Consider the following 24888-nt stretch of genomic DNA (forward strand, 5'->3'; position numbering starts at 1 on the left):
TCGTTCGTGCACCATGAGGTGGCAGCAAAGTCTATAAATTGCTTGAAACCATCGTTTGTCTTTCAATAGGTTTACAAGACGTGTTTCAATTGAGTATAGTATTGTAAAATACAGTATAACACTCGACTCCTCACTGTCTCTTACATTAATATTATATATTCGTTTATGAAAAAACTTTATTATCCACATTATGGGGAACAAAAACTATTTTATTTTTTATGTTTACAATTCATATTTTACTGTGTAGCCTACTACTAAAAGTGTTTCATTGAAAACAGATCATGGAATTATAATAAATCTTTCCCTTTGATATTCCCTTTCATATTTTTGTGTATGCCGAATAGTGTTTTGCCACATCACAGTCTGGACTTTACATGTTTATTATATTACAAGGGACTATCACTCACGAAAATATATTCCGTTTGATGTGGCAAGAAGCAGTTTATGTCAGATACACATTCTCCTGACGTACTAAAAACAACACATAATGTGCCATTTTAACACACCTCATGTCTAGTTAAGTACAACACATTCTGTGTTAGCCTACTTTAAACGCAGTCTCCCTTTGTAACATATACGCTGTATATTTGTTACACAAAAGTAATAACTTTGACACAAAATGTACAGAAAGCAACACAAAAACAGTAGGCCTAACAGAAAAAGTGTGCTGCATTTTGGCCTGACATCCTTTTTGAGAGTGCAAGGAAACCCCGGGACAGAAGCCTATATCGAAGCACCACTGGCTACGCGTCCTTTCATTGTGATGTTGAATATAGCCTATACATACATCTTAACAGGCCATTCTTGAACGTAACCACTAGAGACTCACTTGAGACTATATTTTTAACAGCAATTTCATAGTTGAACCCGCTATCCACTATAATTTTCTGCTTCTCTCCTTTTTTTTTTGAGAAACACCGGAAGATCGCAAATTAATCATGAAAAGAGCTTAGACGCGAGCTGATAGTGTCTTCGTTGAAGGCGTTCTGTGGGGATGGATAGCCTAGCGCCTATTCTGTTGCTTTATTCGCGATCTTCATGCATTTTTCAGGATGACTGCAATGCAAGGCACAGCTAAGTGGAAGAGAGCATGATGCGATGTGATGTTATTCGGGAGGTGTGTGTGTGTGCGCGCGCGTGCGTGTGCGGGTGTTCAAACATGCAGTATTTATTTTCGTGCGGGCAAAGACATATCTCTTGGGGTGAACAAAAGTATCAGGGAGTAGCGAGTGATTTAGCCTATTTTTCCAACATCGAAGCATTAACTGGGTGAGATCGTCTTGGGGGCGTCGGTGAAATAAACACGGAGATTTATCCATTTTCGCATTCCTATAGGAGATTAGGACCGTATCGTGCGTTCGCGGCGGAGTCGCTACAACAGAGAGAGCGAGAGAGAGGAATGACTGGTCAGCTCATCGATTGACAGCCCGCTTTCTTTAACCCCTCCCGCTGCTCAGCCTCAAGCCTGCTCAGATCTCGTGGCCAACTCATTGGCGCGAGGGACACAGTAGCCAGGGCAAGTCTATATAAGCCCCTGCACTTGTCCGTTGAGGGTATCAGAAGAAACCGGAGTTTTGCATCCAGTGTTATCTCTGAGCCAACGGGAATAACGCAATTATAACTTAAAACTTCTCACAAACACACATTTTCTGACCATGTCTCACGGATGGGGATACGGACCAAGCAACGGTGAGATGCTCTATCTTAGCATGACAGATCAGTTTGACTTTTTGTTGGCGTGTGGCTTTGTGAAACGGTACGGTCCACCTCGGACAGAGGTTTGAAGAAACTAGTCATTCTTCACATTAACTTTATTGGATTTCAGAAATAAAATAAAGCAAACACGACGAAATGTGACTCTTTTATGGGGGGAATTGATACTTGTAGTCACTAAGGAATCATCTGTGGATTTTTGAACGAGCCTGTCAAAAAATTTTACCTCAGTAACGGTCAAACGCTTGCGATGACGTCAACAACCAACGGTCAACTTCAACTAACTAGCTAACGTTAATCAAGACCAGCTAATGTAGCACAAAACCCCCCCAAATAAAGACAAGAAAAGCAAATAAACGCTCTTCCAGAAATGTATAGCTAGGTTCTGTGATACACGTTTTCCTTCCTTGCGTCTGCAGGACCTGGAAAGTGGGTGGAAAACTTTCCCATAGCCGACGGACCCCGGCAGTCTCCCGTCGACATCGTGCCGGGCGAAGCACGGTTTGACAGCGCGCTGAAGGCGCTCAGCCTGAAGTACGACGCCGGCACCTCCAAAAGCATCGTCAACAGCGGCCATTCCTTCCAAGTGGACTTCGCTGACGACGATGACAGCTCAAGTTAGTGACTTTCCCCAACCTTAGCTGTAGCCACTGCTTCTACTACTACTCCTACTACCACTACTACTAACGTTAGCCACCTTCGGTAATACTGTCAGTGGTCATTTAAATGTCTGAAGTTAACGGTAAAACATTGACTGAGGCTCTAGAGTTTTGTTAACTTTAAATCACAGTAGCTTTATATAACGTTATTTTAGTGGTCGTTAACATGTATTTAATTGACTGCCTCGTATCAGCCTTGTACGTATGTTTCTGTATATATTTCGCATATGTTTCTTTAAATTGGCGAAGACACATTCCTGTGCTGTGAACAGTGTGAATACTAGCGTAACCAGAGTAACGTTAAATTGCCGAAAGTAATGAGCGGGATTTTTTTATTTCTTTAATCAACCAGCACAGTAGATACCTGAGCATATCTACCTACTATTAATCTCAAGATAGATGAAGGATCTCTCTTTTTTTTAATTTACCTGCACTGAACATCAGTCATGAAGTAAATAAGACTAATATGATTTTATGTTTGTAGATATTGATGCTTTGATAGGGATGCATTTGAGAGGTTAAATATTGGACATTGAATCCAGTTTTCTTGGTAAGGAGCATTAAATAATGCAATAATAATGTGCAGTACATAATAGTTCTGTACAATTAAAATGTGTTAAACATTTTGTTATAAACTTGAATTCTGTGGGCCTGAATTACAGGATAGTGTTTATACCAGGGACCCCTCTGCTTTTTTTATGTAATGTGTATTATTTCACCTCCTATATCACCCGATATATAGATCAGTGTGGTCTAGTCTGACCTTTATTTTAATAATTTAGCCTATTTATTGGTGGGCTGAAAACAATGTCTATACTGAGAAATGGAATTTCATTTAACTTAGACTTGATGATCATACACATCGTTTATTTGCATTTTTCTTCACACACTTAAACATTTTGAGCAAGCCACTTCACTGTAATCTCAGAAAGGCTCAGGTCCTTTTGTATGCTGACATATGCTGACGTGTGCTATGAGATTACTTTGTTATAGGCTAGATACAGCAGAGATGTACATTTGTTTTCTTATGCTGCAGTTAAAGAAATGTTTAGTTTCATGAAATAGTGAAGCAATCCGCCAGCTGCTTTTCAGTAAGTGCTGTTGATTTTCACGGAGAAACCTTGTTACATCTTTGCTCAGCCAGCGTCAGTGTGTCAGATCTTTTCAGAGGAACAGCTTGCACTTTGATAAAAACAGACTCCTTCGCCGCGGTGAAACCAAAGTGTTTAGCCACCGGAAGAACAATGATTAACGCGGCTCCCCCGTGGAATTCTTATCGGCGCGCTCGAGAGCAGAAAGCCCTGCCCGCGGACGTGTTCTGCGCTGGGGAAGAGAGAGAGGAGCAGGGCTCTCCGGTCGCCAGTGTGCCAGTGAGGGTCTGCTGTGGATGGACAGGGGCCGTGTGGTGAATCATTCTCACGCCGAGGGCAAAGTCTGCCCTTACCGACGGGGAAAGAGACGAGGAGGCGCACGTGCTGTCGCAGAACACAGACCTCTTTACAGAACTGCTGTGACGCAGACTCAAACGCATACATAACACAGCCACACATGCGCCGCTCGCTCATTCACACGCACACTCCAGCATTAATGCACTCACACACACGAAAGAAACACAATAAGACACACATATGCAAACACGCGCGCACACACACACACACCCTTTTCTGCATTGCAGAAACAATAATGTGCCTGATGCTTCTTTGGAAAGAAGCGGAAATTGTTGTAGGAGTAATAATCTGTTTAGGTGACCCAGTGCAATCTGGCATGAAGGGTGGTGCAGAAACACAACCGTTCAGGATTAGTTTTATTTAATATACACAGAAAACAGGGATAAAACACACTCAGCTTCATACATTGTGTGCTTTGGCCTGTTACTCTCACAGGTCATCATCTGTCCTTGAGTCAGCTTGACTCTTGCATAACAGGAACTGAATCAGCATGTGAAGAGTAGGAAGTGGACGGTCAGACTGAAGCATTGTTTTTCCACAGAAATGAAGGTCTCATTGACCGCAGGTCTGCACTTTTCACCTGTCTTTAGCATGAATTTACTTACCGGACCAGGATTCAGTTTCCAACCAACAAATGACTGTAAAAATCATACAGGATGCGCGCTATCACATGCTGTTTTGTTATAAGTTGGATAAGTGATCAGTCTAGTACGGGTTACATAGGCTGAGACTACTGTACCAGTAAAGTATAGCATAGAAAGTTTTCTTCTGGACCGAGGCCAGTCGAAATGGCAAACAGCAGCACCCACAGCTTTCCTTAGTGTTGCAGTTTCCTTTGAGATAACCAGTCCTATACGGACACGCACAGAAACACAGCACGCACTGTTGCTCATGTTACTCTACAGTTAGCCTCCATGCTGTGTGCCCTGATGCCATTTCTGTATGCGTGTTTTTGGGAGGAAGGTAGGTTTTAATTTGCCCTTGTGCTGGCTGAGTACAGCATCAGCTGTGCTAATACGGCTCTGTTTGTACCCGCAGGTCTGACAGGGGGACCCATATCCGGGACGTACCGCTTGCGTCAGTTCCACTTCCACTGGGGCGGCGCCGACGACAGGGGCTCAGAGCACACAGTGGCTGGTACCAAGTACGCTGCAGAGGTACCGACTGCTCCTCTCCGCTCTGCTTTCCTCCCCTCCCCTCCTATCCCCTCTCCTCCCCTCCGCTCTGCTCCACTCCCCTCCCCTCCTCTGTGTCTGCGTGACAATTTCAAGGACAACCAGAGACTGTTGTGAAAGAAATAAATATATCCCCCGTTTGCCAACCTTGAAACATAAACCGTTGAACAGGGAACTGAGCTCTGTGTCCTTTTTATCATCTAGGAGATTGTGGGTGGAAATGGGAGGTTACACTTGTGTGTGTGCAGTGGTGCACAAGCTGTGGATGTTCTGCCTTTGAACGTTTCCCTCCTTCTCATGAATATTCATAATTACGTAACATAATTACATTCAGTGCTATCCACTGTGAGCAGAATATCTGCAGTAAATAGACTGGCTGTGTTTGTGATCGTACGTCCTACACTTTACCTGGGGTGGTATACCAAACCAAAAGCATTCTGGGACTTGTTTTAAAATACCAAAAAAACATTTTTCTACCGGAGGGTAAATTGATATCAAAGTCATTCTGACAGATGTGTTGTGCGCGGTAGTGAAGTCAGTATGAGGCCCGATTGTGCGAGCTGCCCCAGATGATCCCGGTGCGTGACGCATTGCGAAAGGGATTTGTGTTATCCTCATTAATCCACGCTCTTTCACCAGCTGCACCTGGTCCACTGGAACACCAAGTACCCCAGCTTCGGCGACGCTGCCAGCCAGCCCGACGGCCTGGCCGTGGTGGGAGTCTTCCTGCAGGTCAGCTGGGCTCACCGTTGCGGCTTCAGGCATTGCTGAGAGCACAGCTCAGGATGCTGCCTGTTCTTTGTAGAGGTAGAAATGAAGCAGCTGAAGCAGCACTCAGGATGCTGCTCGTTCCTGTTCTTTGTAGAGGGAGAAATGAAGCAGCACTTGGGATGCTGTGCGTGTCCCTGTTCTTTGTAGAGGGAGAAATGAAGCAGCTGAAGCAGCACTCAGGATGCTGCTCGTTCCTGTTCTTTGTAGAGGGAGAAATGAAGCAGCTGAAGCAGCAGATTGCTTGGCCGGCTCCCCAGCGGCATGCATGCTGTGTGCTGACTGAAGAGCAGTGAGCACAGTGCAGAAACAGCCTGTGATTAGTGTGGTGTGTGTGTGTATGTGTGAGGGCATCTGTGTGCATGTCTCTGTGTGACTGTTTTTGTGCTGCTGCTTTGCTGCAGATTGGAAATGCCAACGCCCGTCTGCAGACTGTTCTCGATGCCCTGGATGCCATCAAGGCCAAGGTAAGATAACATTTTAATGGGTGTGGCAACTTTTAATGGGTGTGGCATAATTTTATTATTTAAGTTTATAACTTTTAATGGGTGTGGCATATTTTTATTATTTAAGTTTATAACTTTTAATGGGTGTGGCAGGACGAACCCCTATGTGCAAGTCCAATGAGATTGTGTGCGTGTTTATTGTTGTTGATCCAGGGTCAGCAGACCACTTTTGAAAACTTTGACCCCACGACCTTGCTGCCCGGCTCTCTTGACTACTGGACGTACGACGGGTCCCTGACCACGCCCCCACTCCTGGAGAGCGTCACCTGGATCGTCCTGAAGGAGCCAATCAGCGTCAGCTCCGACCAGGTGCTCCAGCGTCTCTCACTGTTTCACCTCCACACAAACTTCATCCAAGAAAGCCTGTGATAGCCAAAGCTGCTAAAAAGGCCCACGGTATCCGTGGGTACATGAGCAGCGATGAGCAGTGCTACCGAGGGTTTTAAAGGGCTCTGTTCGAGGATTTTTTAGCTTTAGATGTGATTATTTAAGGTGTCTTTTTCTGGGTTTTATCATGTTTTTTGCAAGTCTTTTTCAAGTTCTCTTTTTTATGCCCTGTGGTAGAAATGTCTAGAAGTATATTTCCAGCGAAGGTTGCAGACGGTGGACTTCCTCGGCTCACTGAACACGTGCAGCCTGCGCGGACTTTGCACACTGATCAAAGGCACTTTTGAACATGCGCTTCTTGGCCACGCTAAACATAGCGGTCTTCACAGGCGCAGTACAGTTGGTGGAGAGGCGATGTGGAGCACTTGCCTTCCTCACGCACATGTAAATTGCCTTTGTACATACCGTCTTGCTTTGAAATTATGGGTTTGGCAAGACACACGACACTCAGATAGATGATATAGTGACGTATCATCCTCTGCAAATGATATCGTGACATACTGTACTCTGCGGACACTATGATATATTGCGCTCTGCACATTGATATCATGAGGAATCGTCCGATGCAGGTGATATGACACGCCGCACTCTGCACATGATGTCACAATGTTGTGAGCTGGACACGTGAGCGTGGGGAAGTGTTGAGTGTTTTCTGTCAGGGTAGATAACAGTGTGGGTAATGATAACACTGTATCTACAGGGAAGGGTGTGAATCCACATAGATTACTGATAAAAACAGACTTCTGCATATGTAGGTCTGGCTCCATACTTACTGAGTTTCAGTGGCTTTCATAGCTGACATGCCAGAGAAACCGCATCACACTGTAATCTTTTTAAAAGCACCAGACAGCTCAGACTCTTCTGCTGTGCTCCCCTCCTCCTCCCTCTGAACGCTTTCATATATCTGTGACTGGCTCTGAGGCTAGCACTGTAGCGCCTGTGTGAAAATTAGCATCCCTCTGGCAGATGTTTATTTCATGGCTGTAAGAGAAGCGCACGCCTCAGTGGACACACTACTGGGCTGCAGCGCTAAGTGCCTCTGATGCCCCCCAGCAGGACAGCTCTGCATCGGGCTGCAGTGAGGAGGCTCACATTCTAACATTCACACTGAGGAAAGGGGGAACCAGTTATGGGTTACTCATTGATCTGCCTACAGTCACATGGATCACTGAAGATGTGTTAAGACCTGTAAGACCTTTATTTCTCCAGTAAACATGCTGCTGCACAAACTGGTTCATGATTTGTGACCTTTAATAACTTGCTTATATCGGCCCTAGATAAAATTGGAGAGGAGATGGTGAACCCAGTCTGGGTCAGTGGGTCTAAAGGCCTGTGCACTGTTAGGTGGTGTATGATCAGGCGATGGATATCGCTGCATGGTCACCAGCGTTATCGCTCAGCTCTCACGTTGAATGGTTGGCAGCACACAGGCATGGAAGCACTGTCATAGTGTTTATTAAACTGGTCTCTCATTTTATTCATTTTAAGGTTGGGCTAGTGGACGACCTTTGCACTTCACTAAAGATCATCACGGGAGATGAGAACGTTCTGTAATATTGTCATGGCAACTGAGCCGGCGATGGGGTCAAAGTTCAGTACGGTTGTCTCGGCGACGGACACAACGATGATATCGACGGCAGATCGTCCGTCGCTCCAGTATAAATAAAAGTGGTTGCGGCTGGTCGGTGTCAGCGATCATACACAACACACGTGGCCTGACTGCAGAGTGGCCTTAAGAGGGAGGCACTCACCCCTGTACTGATCTGGGCTCATACCGCTCTCACGCTCATGTGTAGGTGACAGAAGACTGGCTTCAGCAGTGCTATGTGAGGAGCACCATTTAGAAATCAGCGTGCAACACCTTGGCACGTGTCTGAAAACTCTCTCTTTGGTATGAATTTCAGCAGTAACAGCAGTAATCACTATGCTGACTGCATTAAGTGAGTCCTTGCTGAGATTGCATTGCTGGTTGGGTTTTTTACTCACAGAGCTGTGTGTAGGAGTGCAGCTTTCCAGTAAAAAGCACAGTGCTGCTTGTTTGACTGCAGTGGTCACATGCACGTTATCAACAGCTAAACTAATTAGGAGAAGGTCAATTTCATCAGTTACCCTGGATCAGAACAGTGTGCGCATGCATGTTCAGATGCAGAGTATTGACAGATGAATGCATGGTTGTGATGTGGTTATGTACACACAGCACTCCCCATATGATACTAAATCTGTGACTAGTTTAGTCTCTATTATTCGGGCTCTGTTAGTGTCATTTTGCGAGGACAAACACCGCAGTCATGAGATGCCCTTAGTCTATACATCAAATCAAAACGTCTAAATTTAGAGGCTACAGCAACTGGCATGTCCAGTGCCGTGGCCTAAATATAGAGCCCTGTGACTCAGGCTAAGCTCAGTCTGACTCCTGCAGGCTTCCTCCTGCATCAGGAACCTGATCTCCTGCACTTCTGCTTGGGCTACTGACCACAGGGTGGTCCGGAGTTTAGGAGACTGCACCAACAGCCAGGGATCTGAAGCCTGACACAAACTGAAGATGTATACCTGCTTCACCACAACCGTCTCCAATGGAGAACACAAGCGGCCTAAAAGCCATGTTATTTGAAGGAGAGTCTTGACTGAAATGACGCCTCTTTACACTCGCAAGACAACCAAGATAGCTTTCAGCTGGTGCAGCTGGTGTAGGATCTGAGTGCTACAGCCAGCTGGTGCAGTGACCCCTGGGACTGAGACTGCTCTGTACCCTTGAGGGATGTACTCAGGCTGAATAGTTACAGTTAATATGCTGTATAGCCAATGTGTGTGAATGTGTGAAGTGGACAGTGTGTAAGTCTGGGGATGAGTGCACAGTATCATGGCCTGCCTGTATGCCTCAGTGTGTAAGTCTGTGGATGAGTACACAGTATCATGGCCTGCCTGTATGCCTCAGTGTGTAAGTCCCTGTGGATGAGTACACAGTATCATGGCCTGCCTGTATGCCTCAGTGTGTAAGTCTGTGGATGAGTACACAGTATCATGGCCTGCCTGTATGCCTCAGTGTGTAAGTCCCTGTGGATGAGTACACAGTATCATGGCCTGCCTTTATGCCTCAGTGTGTAAGTCTCTGGATGAGTACACAGTATCATGGCCTGCCTGTATGCCTCAGTGTGTAAGTCCCTGTGGATGAGTACACAGTATCATGGCCTGCCTGTATGCCTCAGTGTGTAAGTCTGTGGATGAGTACACAGTATCATGGCCTGCCTGTATGCCTCAGTGTGTAAGTCCCTGTGGATGAGTACACAGTATCATGGCCTGCCTGTATGCCTCAGTGTGTAAGTCTGTGGATGAGCACACAGTATCATGGCCTGCCTGTATGCCTCAGTGTGTAAGTCTGTGGATGAGCACACAGTATCATGGCCTGCCTGTATGCCTCAGTGTGTAAGTCCCTGTGGATGAGTACACAGTATCATGGCCTGCCTGTATGCCTCAGTGTGTAAGTCTGTGGATGAGTACACAGTATCATGGCCTGCCTGTATGCCTCAGTGTGAGTCTGTGGATGAGTACACAGTATCATGGCCTGCCTGTATGCCTCAGTGTGTAAGTCCCTGTGGATGAGTACACAGTATCATGGCCTGCCTGTATGCCTCAGTGTGTAAGTCTGTGGATGAGTACACAGTATCATGGCCTGCCTGTATGCCTCAGTGTGTAAGTCTGTGGATGAGTGCACAGTATCATGGCCTGCCTGTATGCCTCAGTGTGTAAGTCCCTGTGGATGAGTACACAGTATCATGGCCTGCCTGTATGCCTCAGTGTGTAAGTCTCTGGATGAGTACACAGTATCATGGCCTGCCTGTATGCCTCAGTGTGTAAGTCCCTGTGGATGAGTACACAGTATCATGGCCTGCCTGTATGCCTCAGTGTGTAAGTCTGTGGATGAGTACACAGTATCATGGCCTGCCTGTATGCATCATTCTCTAAGCTCTGAGACGCAGTCTGACACGCTGGCTTTTCTGTCTCCCGCTGCAGATGACCAAGTTCCGCAGCCTGCTGTTCACCGCCGAGGGAGAGGATGCGTCCTGCATGATGGACAACTACCGCCCCCCACAGCCGCTGAAGGGCCGCAAGGTCCGCGCGTCCTTCCAGTGAGCGCCCCCTACGGGGAGACGCAGATGTAGCTGTCCCTGCATTCAGCATGACTAGTGCTCCCGGTGTCTCTGTCACACACCCCCCCCCCCGGGTCGCTCTGCTCTAATAGGCTTCCCAGTCTCCACGGTAACGTCCCTGCCCTATTTATTTCACAAGACAGATTTTCCCGGAGTCTGTGTCTGGTGCCAGTTTTACAGTTAGCTACTCAAATCTGCGGCTCTCCGTAGGGCTCACCCGAACCAACAAAGGAGAGGAGCGAATCGGGTCTTCAGTGCTCTCGGCGGGGAATAGGAAAACTGACGCGGTGGATCTGCAGCAGCGCACAGACACAGAGCTACCTCCGTCAGTCTAATCTCTGACTGCCTGCCTGCTGCCGGGTCTCCACGGCTTAATGAAATGGAGTAGCTGCCATCACAGCCGAGCGAACCTCAAAATCCCCTCTGACACGCAAGCATATACACACGCAAGCACATGCGCACACACACAAGCATTTACGCGCGCGCACACAGACACACGCACAAGCACGTGAGCGCGCTCAGTTTTCCGCAGTGTGTGTTTGCACAGATAAAGATTCCTCTTCTCTTTTGTTTGTTTGTTGGTTTGTTTTTCTTAAGCTCTGTCATTACCAGTAATTGAACGTCTAATTTAGTTTGGCAGCTTATGCGAAATATATGTTTGATATGTTTGTTTTGGATTTTAAGCGATTCATAAGTAATGTGTTATTACAGAAGCCATTTCAGTGCTTCATTGTTGTCGTTACTGTTGTTGGGGGGGGGGGGCTGTAAAACTATTCAGAAATGAAGCTTTGTGTTGAAGCATGTCATTTGCACAGTCGAGGTGAAAGCGATGCCAGGCTGGTAAATCTTCCCAGCAGCAGACTGCAGCCTGTAGACGGACCGAGGCATCAGGTCCTCAGAGCTGAGCTGGGGGCCTCTGATCTGTGTTTGAAAAGCTAAGGGGCAGGGGAATGTGTTATTTATGGGGTAACTTTTAAACTGTTTGATTCTTGTGGTTATCAAACAATTTTTTTAATGATAAAATTGATTTTATGCCTTATGCAGAGAAATGTTGTTAGGGTCACTCTAAGAGTTAAAGTCTAGCAGTTCTGCTACTTTGAAAGAGTGGACATTTTATCAACTGAATAAAATATATTTTATGACACTTCTGCCTCCAGTGATTTCTTTTCTCCCTTAGGAACGTAAAGCCCTTGTGATAATTATTTCGAGCACGCATCAGCAGTGTCCTAAGGTTCAACCTTCACTGTGAATACGCTCATGCTGTTCAATTAACACCGAATCGATACCCAGCAGTGCCATCAGCAGAACTGGGAGGTCCTGGGTTAGTGTGGACAGATGCAGCCCTGACGGCTGCTGTTCAACTGTTGAAGTAATATATTTATTTTAAATATAAAAATGAGAAAATCATGTAGGCAACTTCACCATAGATTCTATTTGTATTATAATGAAATTATTTGTGTTTTATATGAAATTATAATTGGATTGTCTCATATCAAACAAGAAAAACCTTTGACATTGGTGTCCATTCCTTTTTTTTGTCACAATCTCCACATTCTTGTAAAGTTAGGTAATTGGCAGTTAATGGTGAATTTATTTCAAATAATTTTTTTTTAACCAGGTTTATTGAACCCCTATTCTGAGCCATCAATAACAGAAAAAAATAGTTTTTACCTGACCATTGAAATCTTAAAATTAGAATCTCGTTTATAATCACTAAGTGTGAAGTTAGGGTATCAAACCTACAATTAGTATTATAAACAAAGTAAACATCACTTAGCAGCTAGCCTGTCTTTACACAGCGATAGCTGTAATATTTCTGCCCCAAAAGGAATTTTAAAAACAGGACAGTTAAAAAGGGTCAAGGGAGCCACACACAGAGCGATGTTCAGTGAGTCTGATTTTCCTGTCAGCCCAGGACAGACAGTCAGGCTTTATCCAGTCATTTAGGCATTACAACAGAATCAATTTCAAAATGAGGAGCTCGGTAAACCAGAGATTCATAATGAATATTTATACTTATGTAATGGATTGTACCATACACTGTTATAAGAAAAGTGGGCTATAAATCTGGCAATGAATGAATACAATCTTCATCTGGCAGGAGGTTGTCGTGAAGATGCCCGATTAAAAAAAAAGAATCCATAAATGATATTTGAAATCACATTCAAATAGAAGCTCAGGAAAAACAGTTAGTCAGTGACTGTTGAGGAGTGTCAGTTCAAATTTGAAACATTTGAACCATCACCATGGCAACCAGGGCCTGTGCAGCCAACAGGGTGATTCAGGACATTATGACAAAGTGCTGTAGCCTGTGGAGAAGCACACACACCTGGGCTTACTAACTCACTAAAACATTTTTACATCAATGTTCCTGTATATGTTTAAAATCTGTTAAATAATGTTGATTCCTGCTTGTCCTGAAAGAATTGCAACAATTTTACCAAAACTAATTAGCATAACATTAGTTATTCATGCCAGGTTGCCACAGCATTAAAAAAGAAATCACGTGCACACACGCACACTTCATTGTCGCACTTTTCTTCAGGCTTGCCAGAACGAAGCATAACTCTCCAAATATAAAATACTCAACATCAACATGAAAGGATGTTAGAGAAATGGAAAAAGATGAGGGATCAAACTTCAACAACTGGCAACCCAGTTCCCAGCATCCTGCCTCGGCTGATAGGAATTTGATGAAAATTGAGAGATCTCTTTTGCTTCTGACCTGCCAATTAACTTCCATCGCAGTAGACCTTTGTGCTGTCACGCAGTCTTGCCCTTCTCTAATGAAACGCTGAGGACTTCATTACTGTAATAAACATCAAATGCACATTTTTTCAGCTCTACCACTTCCTGGGGAAAGTAGACAGCCAATTAATTTCAACAGTGCGCGCTGTGGGGAATGGATTAATGTTGATTAAATTCCAGTTCCTATTGGCAGCACATAAGTAACACTAATGCTTGGATAGACTACTGAAAAAAATGCACCACAACCAAGACATTCACACACTTGGCATTCTGTTGAGGAATTGCAATTTGCTTGGGTTCATGAGAACTGTTATATTCCTTTAAAAAATTAAAAAAATACTTGTAATATTACGTATTACATTACTTCCGAGCGACCATAAATACAATCAAGTTGGTATTACCATAAACACTTATGTTTTATGTATGCATGCCATTCGGTTCTCTTAACTTTGACATCTTTGCATGTTCAGGTAGGATTGTGTCAATGTTGTAATATTACCTAAAGGCCACTTTGCATAATACATTAAAAAAAAACAAAAAAATGTAATGGCTGACTGGTTTCTGAGCAGCTACTGCAGTGCAAGGGGAGGAGACTGGAAAAAAACATCTGTGTTTGTTACATAGACTGCAATAGTGACGAAGTAATACGACGATAAAACGCCTGAGAATGAGAGAGAGAGAGGAGAAAGAGGGAGGGTGAAGAACGAGTGGGTGGGGGAGAGAGAGAGAGAGAGGGAGAAATAGAGAAGGGTGAGAAGACAGGCAGGAAGAGAGGGATGATGAGAGAGAGAGAGAGAATAGTATTCTCTCAATAGTATAACTCAATTACTTTAGCATCGCCTGCCAGATTGCTCCATAAATCCACATGAAACAGCCAAACGTGCCATGCGCAGGACAGCCCTGACACCAAGAGGCCTCTTTATATGAAGCAATGCTCATTTTCTCTTCTCTCCTGTTCTGTAATCTGTGTGGTATTCCAGGTGTGATGGAAACACAAGCTCAAATTCAATCCTGCTGCTGACAGAATCGGGTCATGATTAACCAGCTCTCACAATATAGTGTGGGGGTGTCTACTGACTGTTATGTGGACACAGGAGGCAGGATTCCAAACTCCAGTTCGACACACACACACACACACACACACACACACACACACGCACACTCATGCACAAACCAGGCGAGAAACCCCTAAAAGCGAGCAATTTAGGTAAAATGAATTAATAAATAAAAATGCTCCAACGGTGGTGAGAAAAGAAATGCGGTGAGAAGGTGAGAAGAAATCTTGCGAGGAAGCTGAATATAGGAAGAGCCCATCCCTGGTGCAATAGTTGAAATAGAATAAATGGTAACAGAAATGTAATAAGGGATATGTTAGAGCAAAATATTAAACATTTGAAACAAAATTTCCAGGTTATAGTCAGAAATAGATAAACTAGCTGGTAAAATTGGCAGTCCAAGTAGGGAGATGCATATTAATTTGCAGTATTGCAACATTGAAAGGAATGTATTATATATTTTCATCTTCACAAAAACCTATGCCAAAACAAAGGAATGAATCAGTACTGGTGCCAAATCTCTGCTGTTGTAATTTATTTGAAACGGAGGGGGAAAAAAAAAAAACTCTGAAATACTATCCGGAACTCAGAAGGCTTTTTGTCTGGCCGATCTTGCCCAAGCTGATTGGCCATTTTGATCTCCACTGAGTTTCACACTGGCCACACAGGGCAGTCTGGGGAGGTCATGTGGCTCCTGTTTCACCTGTGTGTGGGCCATTGTTGAATTAAATGAATGGAATCTGTCAGAGGAGAGCTGTGAGCGGTCTGTTGGCCAAGAGGAAGCCACTCAATCCAGCGTTAATCCGTTTCCTTGAGCCTGAATGTCCAGCGTTCATCCCAAACCTGTGGGAAATGAGTATCTTTATTACACCGGAAACTGATGATGCAGCGATTTATGTTCTCTGTTTAATCCCGTTTGCTACTTATTAGGACAAATACAATTATAGAATTTATGGAATATAGGTAATATCGTCTATTTCAGTTCCTTGTCATTTATATGGATGAATATTGGATGAATTTTGGATCTGATGTCTTGAGCTTGATACTGATTTAGGATAATATAGGTTCTTATTTACATAATCGTAAATATCTTAATCATTTTTATTATTTTCTAATGTTGAAGTAATTTTGTTTTTCATAATCCCATTTTTGTGATTCATTTTTAAAGTCAGTTGTTTGGGAGCAGACAGCATGTTTTTTTCCCTTGAGTGAGAATGAATCATGTTGTAGGAAAATCATATAATTATGAAATGGCAATAATCATTTATAAGTGTAATTAAACTCAGTGGTCTGTATGCAGCTAAGTTCAAGTACAGACATTGTCAGTTTGTCTTTGGTCTGTTTCGAGCTACTTCACTGTGAGGTGTTCTTGTGACTTGTGTTGTCTTGATTACATGTGCTCTGTGATTGGTCTGTGAGCCTGTCAATCATGTAGTTAATGTTGTGGCAAGGGAGGGGCCTGGGCCTGTGGACACACAGCTTGAAGCAGCACATAATACCACTTTGTTTCGCAAGCAAGACAAACAGTGACGGGCGCAGCCAAATGTCACAGACATCAGAAGCTCCCAGGCTAAAATAGTATTAGATTTGTTGGCACTAAAATAAAAAGCATTTCACTAATACTGGATTCAGACGCAGTTTTATAGTTACCCGTTCCAATATTCCAAATCCGATGGGCCTGTGTCTTTGGCTTCCTGTGAAGGGCTGTTCAGCCTCAGTTGCCAATGTTTTTTTTTTGTATGAATTTTTATATGAATTTATTGATGTGCTCCTGTGGCAGATGGTGAAAAAAAAAAATCTATATTATGTTCAATATTTTCATAAAATAACAATATTGTCTTTGTGTTCTGGCATTTCCAGGACATTTGTGTTCTGACTCATTAAACAGTGTAACGAGCGAGTCCTGCGTTCTGTTTCCACGGAGCTAAAAGTAGACATTAAGGCCTGGAAAATGAGTGTGTGACTGATGTGTGATCATACTTCCTTAGGGTAACAATCTATTTTTAAAATGTGTTATGTCTGTAAACGTATCTGTGATTTGGCAGTTTGAGATTTCTCTTGTGGTGCCAATGAAGCAATCTGACTCTGAATTTGACTGAACACTCTTCTCTCCTGGGAGCTATAATCCATCTATCTATTCTGCTTCATCCCATACTGGGCATAGGGCTGCAGTGAGGCTGCTTGTTGTGGTGGAGAGGTTTTAGTACTTCTAAGACTCTGAGAGCTATGCCCAGGCCAGCTTTGAGCTCGAGCAGGTCTATCCATCCTGGACTGGTCTGGGGTGAGGAGGCTGATGTACAAAATCTGGGCGTGACACGACCAATATCACGCTGAAAAAAAAAATATATATATATATATATACCTCAGCCGAAACTGCAATTCCAGAGACTGCCTCACCTTAATTTTGCAACTCAATGTCCAACCACAAGGTTTCTTACCAAACATCGGCGTACAACAATTCAACCACAATTTGAACATTGATGACACATTTGTTGTTTGTTGTTTTAAAGGGAACCAATAAAGTTTGAACCCATGACTGAATAAGACGTTGTGGTTCCTGCTCTGTCATCTAATTACAAATATATTGAAATGTGTAATATCTGGCTGCGTTGCTAAGTTCAGATTCAGCAACTATACATACTTGCACTACTGAGGTATTTAAAGGGGCAGTACAGCCAAAAATGTTTCCACTTACCCAGAATTCTATCCATCCATCTAGATAGTTCTGCTGAGATTTGACAGGTTTTGGAGATATCTGCTGTAGCTCATCCTGATACAACGAACCTCAACGGGTCCCCAACTTTTGTGGCCTTGAAGTGCCAAAAATTTACATTTAACGAACTCAATGTCTCCTTCCAAATATAACACCAAGGTTATTCACAAACATCCACAGAGCATTCCAGAAACTACTTTCTTCAAAGTACGCCAACTGTATGTTGTCGCAAAAGTCTCAACCAAAATACTGTTTTAAAACATTGTTTCAACAATTGTTTTAAGGACGTAGACACTGCGCCCCAGAATTCTGTCATGCTTTGGCTTTGTGGATATAAATAGTTGCCGTACTGCCCCTTTAAACAGCAGATTCTTCCCCTCTATATCCACGTTCCTCCTGAGATTTCTTTCTACCAGTGTTTTTGCTTACTACTGTTTGAAACTGTTTGTTTTTTCCTTCCCTTTCTTTTTTTTTCCATCACTTGCTAGGTTTTTGTGGATTAAAGCTCTGTCTTTCCCAATTTCCCATCTCCTGTTTTTCTGTAAAGCATCTTTGTGACAGTGCCTCTATAAAAAGCGATATAACAGCACAACTGAAGCTCATTGAATTGAGTTTCCTCTCCAGGCAGGTGCGTAGCCACAGCAGTGAAAATTATGGCTTCTTTGGTGAGCAGAACTGGCCAGGATAATTTGCCAAGGGGCTTTTTCCGAAATGGATTCTGACAGAAGAAGCTACTGATGCCACAGGCTGATAATAAAACATGAAAAATAATAATATTACATGAATAAATAATTTCTAAACTACACACTGTGTACAAGAGTAGTACCTACCACAATTCATTCATCCATCTATCACAGGGACTTCTTGCTGTGGGGCGACAGTGCTACCCACTGCACCACTGTGCCACCCCCCACCGCAATTAGAAACCCTGACATTCTGCAGCACCATGACTGCCCAACACAGTCTGTATGCTGTCATGACTGGCTGGATCTGTCAAGAATATGTCTGATCCAGGAACTTTGTGTCCGTGACTCTATATCTACTGTGAGCCTCATCCCATTCCTCTCAAGGCAACATCAGACTGCAAGGCCCTAAGCCAGGGTACATGGCATTCTTAAGAGGTCACCCCTGGGATTAAAACTGCAGACGCGGACCGATTATCGACTGACCATCGCCAGAAGCACGCTCTCAAAAATGTACTTTACTTTAAACTTATGATGATGTAGATGTAGATTTATGTGTGCATTACACATTATTTTAAGGAGAGAAATCCTTCCGTTATAGTCAGATTTGGTAAGTACACTGAGGTCTGATGATCCTCAGTACATATTTATACGTGATATCCGTCAGGCTCTTTGGTCGTTGTTGAGGTAAATTAAGACGATCCTCTTAAGCTGCTGCCCTGCCCTTTAACTGCCCTCCCGAGAGCACAGAGACAGGTGTGAACGAGTTCGCGGCTCGGCCCTGTCGAAGCCCACTGACTACCGGAGTTTTCCTGAGCAGTGAATCGTGTTGTGCAACGCCATTACATTAGATTACTTTACAGGCCTTTGGCAAACGCACTTATCCAGATCGACTTATAAAGCTGTTAAACTTTTACATGGTATCCATTCTCATACAGCTGATTATGTACTGAGGCTTATATACCCCGGTTAAGCACCTTGTTTCGGAAGAAAGCCGCAACCTTTTGGTTACAAGCCCAGTTTCCTAACCGCTAAATATCACTGTTGCTTCCCAATACTGTTCACTTCACAGTGGGACCTATGACATCATCTGACTGTTTTCACTGCTTTTCTACTACTATGCTATTTCTGTACTGCTTTAATATCTCATGTCATCTTCTATTAATGTTTCAAATTTACATTACATTACATTTACTTGGCAGACGCTTTTATCCAAAGCGACGTACAAAATGAATTTAGAGGTGTACTGATATTGGTGTGTGTGCACGAGCATTTTTACGCGTGTGTGGGTGTGTATGTGTGAGAGTGTGTGAGTGTATTAGCATGTGTGCAATCATGCCAGTTACCGTAATTGGGTCAAGAAACAAGGAATGTTCTGAGCTGACAGGCTCAATTACTATGACCAAAAATGACTCCAAATTAACCACGTATTCGCACAATGACATTGCCTCAACATTACAGAGCCCGATGAACCGTGAGTGAGGCCTTCCTCCTGCTGTGCAGTGCTGCATATTAGTTTTGGAGCAGGAAGCAGGTCACTACACAGGCATGCAGGGACACACAACAAACTCTTATGAATAAAATGACAAGTTTACACACTTTGTACACAGTGCAGTACAGTACACTCACACAGAAGCGGACACTTACCTATTCACACACATACACGCTTGCACACGCACAGATACAGACAGACACACACACACATATACAGTATAAATGAAAGCAGACCAGGAAGTAGGCCGATGGACCACAAGTCCAAGCCCAAGGGAAACCCAAACCTGATCTGAACTACAGTACCTCCTCTTTCATGTCTTTTTGTGTTGGTTGTTCTCTTTGGGTGTGGGTTCATATCTCAGGGAGGATTGCCCTTTCCCTCTCTCTGCAAGGTCCGATAAGGAGAGGAAGAAGAAGAAATTTGGGTGATAAAAGGGCGGGGCCAGGGCCTCCTCTGTTCCTATCAGAAGCAAACCTGTAAATAAACATACAGAACTTCCCCATGAGGAGAGCACATATGCAGGCCTTGTCCATGAACAGTAACCAGGTCAGAACAATGTTAAATGATCTTTTATATACTATTGGATGGATTTGAACAAATTAGCCATGACATGCTTCTTGTTAGTTTGGCCGTGTTTGATTGTTTGAGTGTGACAGACAGGTGGGTGGAGAAAACAGGTTGGGAGAGGATGCTGGACTTACTGACTTAGGCTCCTGGTTGCATTCAAATTCTCCTATAATACTTTACTTAAGACTTTCCTCCATTTTTCTTTACTCCTTTTTTTCTCTTTGCCTTTGCCTCTCCTCTCCTTTTTCAGTTTCTTCTTCTTTCCCTGATAACCATTCTCTCCCTCATCACTACTCTCTCTTGCTCTCTCCCTCTCTCTGTTTCCCTCTCTGTGTTTCCTTCTCTCTCTCTCTCATGTCTCTCTTTAGAGAAGCATGAGGGTAGGGTTACCCGGGGGAATTGAGTTTCCGGGGGCGATGGGGGAGCGGGGGAGAGAGGGGGTGGGTGTCTCTCCTGTTACTGCCTGTTGCCAGCTGTTTGCCTGCACAGTCCTCACCAAAAGGTCACGGAAAGGTCACTCCACATCCACATTCTAATGTGAGTGATGCACTGTAGTGTGTCTAACACACCGTGTTTCCAGCTGTGGTAAAGAGGAACTTGTGCTACAGGGGTGGTGAGGGTGTGTGCTGTATTGCTGTCTTATCAGTCACACACACACCAGAGAGATTACATCACACACACACACACACACACACACACACAGAGACAGACATGCACAGACACACACATGCATGCACACACACACACACACACACATGCGCTGAATTCAGGTACATATTTTAACCTTCCACAAACACACACACATACACACACACACATACACACTCAGAAATAACAAAAAATATGCGATCATAGTATGGGCAACTGCAGACATACATGCACATGGTATTTACCACACACTCACCCACATGCATACCCATGTTCTCTCACATATTTTCACACACATACTTACACACATTTCCAAATATGTACTGTATGTATATACACACTCACAAACATGCATGCATATTGTGTAGCTTTTGAAATTAACGGAATAAACACAATAACAAATAAAAAAAGAATTTCCATTACTTTCATAAATACAGGGTCGTGCATTTCCTTCATTTTATGTTATAAAAAAAAATACAAATCAATATTCTCAATCCAACATCCTCCTCAGAGTGTTGTGTACCCCATTCCTCAATTGCTTAGCTGCCTTTTATCTCAAAACCACAGATGTTCTTTCAGAGGCAAAAGGAATGGAGTTTCATCCAAAAAAAATGTGAAAGGAAGACTAAACAGACTCTTTTATGAGGCTAGCAGTACTAATCCTGTGCCCCAGCTTCACAGTAATCACATACGGGCTTTCAGTCTCTAGGAAGTACATTTTCTAAAGAATCATACTGCAGTAGTCCTTTAATATTCTGAGATTATGGTAAATGTTTGTCCAATTACTTTTGGTCCTCTAAATGGGGGGGACTATATTGTACTGATGTCAATACCCTTAAATTAAAGCTGAAAGTCTGTACCTTAACTGCATATTCATTGCCCAATGTGTTATCCAATGTGCTAGAGTACAGAGACTGCACTGCACATAAACAAATACACACTTACACAGTAGATAGAGATGAAGTAAAAAAGAAAGATAAAATTGTGCGTGGGGTTTTATAACGCTCTTGAGGTACATGAGATGGCTAACGTTAGATGGTCAAATGGCGTCGTGTGTGGCTACCTTTACCAGTGTGGTTCACCTAAAGGTCAGCGCCTGGTACGACACTACACAGGTCAATCTCTCAGATCAAACAGCACATTAATAGGCCTGTTGGACAATTTATCCTCCCATAATTTCATTTTCACAATGTCTGTGAGAGATAGATTTCTAGGTCAATCATCTGGAAAACAGACACACACACAAAAAGAAAAACAGAAAAGAAAAACAATGAAATAAATAAAAATATACTCTAAAAAAAGGCCCATGAATCCCTCTAATCTCTAGGGCTTTTGTGGGTAAGATGATTGGTTTGTGATCTCGAAGGATTAAAGCTGAACAGCTGATATTGCACTTGCATAAGACATGCGGTGCTCTGTTACCTACGCAGTAAAATGTTCTGTGTTGATTCAAAGTACATATACCAATTGGTCCCATATGAATTTGTCTCATTGGAAGCTTTAAAATATTAACCATAAAATATACCTTAAAAATATATAAATTAATCAAGTTATGTGCCTTGATGGCATACCGCAAATGCAGTATCTTATCTGTCTGGAAACACACCCAAACTCACGCAAAAGGATGAATACAGTCCAGGACACCTAGACACACCTCGCAGAACACCTAACTTAAGAGATGATTCAATCAATTATAATAACAGGGGATTATAACACTGGGAAATGTCCGCCTGATGGTCTATTTATGACTGTGGGATTTTTTTGTCAGATTTTATGTGCGCGTCTATAAGGACAACTGATTGATTTTTTACTCGGCCGCTGGCTCAAAGTATCTGACAGTCTGCCAGGATGAATTTGTAAATGCACCATGTCCTCTAACAGTGATGCATTGTGGGTGATAAAGGAGATATGTAATGTTATCCACGGGATTGTCACGTAGACCTTTCAAAACCATTCTGTGCTTTTATGTTGTTTTGCAATTGAATATTTATGAGGGAGCAAAATGAAAATTAAAGGGAGAACCAAGCTTAAGATATTCAGCTTCAGTTATGATAAATACAATGCAAACACAAATGCATATTTCCTATAATGCTAGTCCTAGAGAATAGTCTTCCTGCAGCACTTCAGACTTGCTGCAGTTTCTCCAAAGCTGATTTGCTGAGAACGATGAATGGAGAATGACAATAATCCAGTCTAGACTAAACGAAAGCAAGTGTTTAACTGATTCAAGTTCCTGATGGGCGATGTCTGACTAATTCTGAAATATTTACAATTTTTCAAGAGAGAGGGAGAGAGAAAGAGGGAGGGAGAGAGCAAGAGAAAGAGAGCAACTGTGAATTGCAGAGGCAAACCAGCGAGTAGTTAATTAGCTGTTAATAGGTTAATTGAACGAGTGAAAAACACTCAACATCATCATAATCTTTAAATCACAAACAGCAGGGAAAGAGCAAGCTACCATCCCATTTGGCGATCTTCCTAAGACCCAACAATTCATTTTTGTCCCCTGTAGGAGACATGTGTCTCTGGTCTTAATCTCAAGAGTCATATATTCTAAAATGCTCAGACCTACAGTATAATAAATGACTTTCAATAAAAATAGAATAAATATTATTTTCGCCCCAACATGCTTTTGTGTCAGCCAAGACACTTGCATTATGTTAAAAAATACAAAATGTTAATTAATTAATTAATTAATTAATTAATTCATTCATTCATTCATTCATTCATTAATTCATTCATTCATTCATTCATTCATTCATTCATTTATTCATTCATTCATTCATTCATTCATTCATTCATTCATTAATACATTTATTTATTTTATTGATTTTATTTATTGATTTAGTTATTTGGCCTGGTTTTGGAGGATAGATTTATCCCATGCCTGACCTTCTTTAACAGTCACAGAAGTCCCTTGTGGAGGACAGAATTTAGCCTCAGCACGCCACCCACAGGCAGTGCCACCGTTCCGCACACTTAGGACTGCCCCTCAGTCACCACACAGCTGCCTGACCTTTCTGTTCCCTGAGACCTCTGACCTTTGACCTGTAAGGCTGAGGGGCCCGAACACTAAAATGGGAGAATAATGTGGAGAGCGCACTGGCTAATGTGGAAGATACCGGATTCATACTTGAAAACACACATGCACAAAACAACTCAGCTATAAGTCCACCCCACAGGTGGCAGTGTTCATGTATGTGTGTGTGTGCCTGTGTGTGGGTGTGCTTGTGTGTGTGCATACATGCAAGACGCTTCAGCGCTCCTGCTCTGACTTCCTGTGTGATTTCCCCCATCAGCCAGCCGAGGGGCCAGCTGTGCCCTGTTCAGGGTCTTAGGGCGTTAGCATTCTTTCTCTTGGTGACGGCCTAGTAACCCCCCCCCCTCCGAACACAGTTCCTCATTGTGCTAGAGCAAAGCACACGGACAGGGTGTGACGCCCTCACTCTAATCTAACCCACCCCACCTTCTTTGCTGTGACAGAGTACGGTGAGAACATTTGTGAAAAGGAACTACTTATTTGTTATTTGAGGTTGAGACCGAGAGAGATGGAGATAAGCGACCTGTCTAAAGAACGACAGGGGCGAAGTTGTATGTTGAGCATATCACACTGACCCCTGCTGGTTGCCCTCGGCCCCTGCAGCAAGAGTGCAACGGTGAACTCACACGCAAGATTCGGGTAATATTTAGATGACTGACTGGTTGATTCTGTAAATATTGCTATTTTCAGTGTGCGTGTGTGTGTATATGTGTGTGTGCATGTGTGTGTGCGGTAGCGAGGGGGTTTCTCAAATTTTTTCTTGGTTTGCCGCATATGTTTTCCCCCGGGACAAATAAATGTAGGTATTTAGAAATATAATTACGAAGCTGTATTTTCACTTGCCCAATTTCGGTATGGTAGTTAGCTCAGGAGCCCAGCAGCAAGGGGATTTAATACTGCATTTTGGTAGCATGTCCCTGCCGTTTGTACAAACTGCTAAAAATAAGTATATTACAGCAGTCTTAGCAGGGAAACAGTCCCTGACATTTGGAAACAATCCAGAATTTTTATTCATAACATCCTTGTTTACATAGCCTGAATTTATTTTTTAAATTTTTAGAATTCTTTCATTAATGTTCACACAAACTAAGAATCTCAAACCGGGTATTCTCTTCAGTGCCTGTGTAGTGAAACATAT

At 43.2% G+C, this 24888-nt stretch overlaps 1 protein-coding gene and 1 long non-coding RNA gene across 2 annotated transcripts; one reads left to right on the forward strand and one right to left on the reverse strand.

Moving 5' to 3' along the window:
- The first annotated feature begins 940 nt into the window (after window positions 1–940).
- On the forward strand, window positions 941–11948 carry LOC135253904 (carbonic anhydrase-like). Its single transcript, XM_064333745.1, has 7 exons — window positions 941–1689; window positions 2133–2330; window positions 4859–4977; window positions 5635–5727; window positions 6168–6230; window positions 6423–6578; window positions 10668–11948. Exons 1-7 carry the CDS (start codon window positions 1656–1658, stop codon window positions 10785–10787), a joined length of 783 nt encoding a protein of 260 aa, XP_064189815.1. The 5' UTR covers window positions 941–1655; the 3' UTR covers window positions 10788–11948.
- Window positions 11949–12379: 431 nt separating this feature from the next.
- LOC135253905 (uncharacterized) lies at window positions 12380–20404 on the reverse strand. The gene is made up of 5 exons (XR_010329715.1): window positions 20200–20404; window positions 19801–19972; window positions 16258–16378; window positions 14382–15450; window positions 12380–13613 (listed from the first exon to the last, which is right to left on the reverse strand). It is a non-coding gene; the product is annotated as an uncharacterized LOC135253905 (long non-coding RNA).
- Window positions 20405–24888: the final 4484 nt, after the last annotated feature.

This window comes from Anguilla rostrata, chromosome 4 (assembly GCF_018555375.3).
Source record: "Anguilla rostrata isolate EN2019 chromosome 4, ASM1855537v3, whole genome shotgun sequence".
Classification (NCBI taxonomy): domain Eukaryota; kingdom Metazoa; phylum Chordata; class Actinopteri; order Anguilliformes; family Anguillidae; genus Anguilla; species Anguilla rostrata.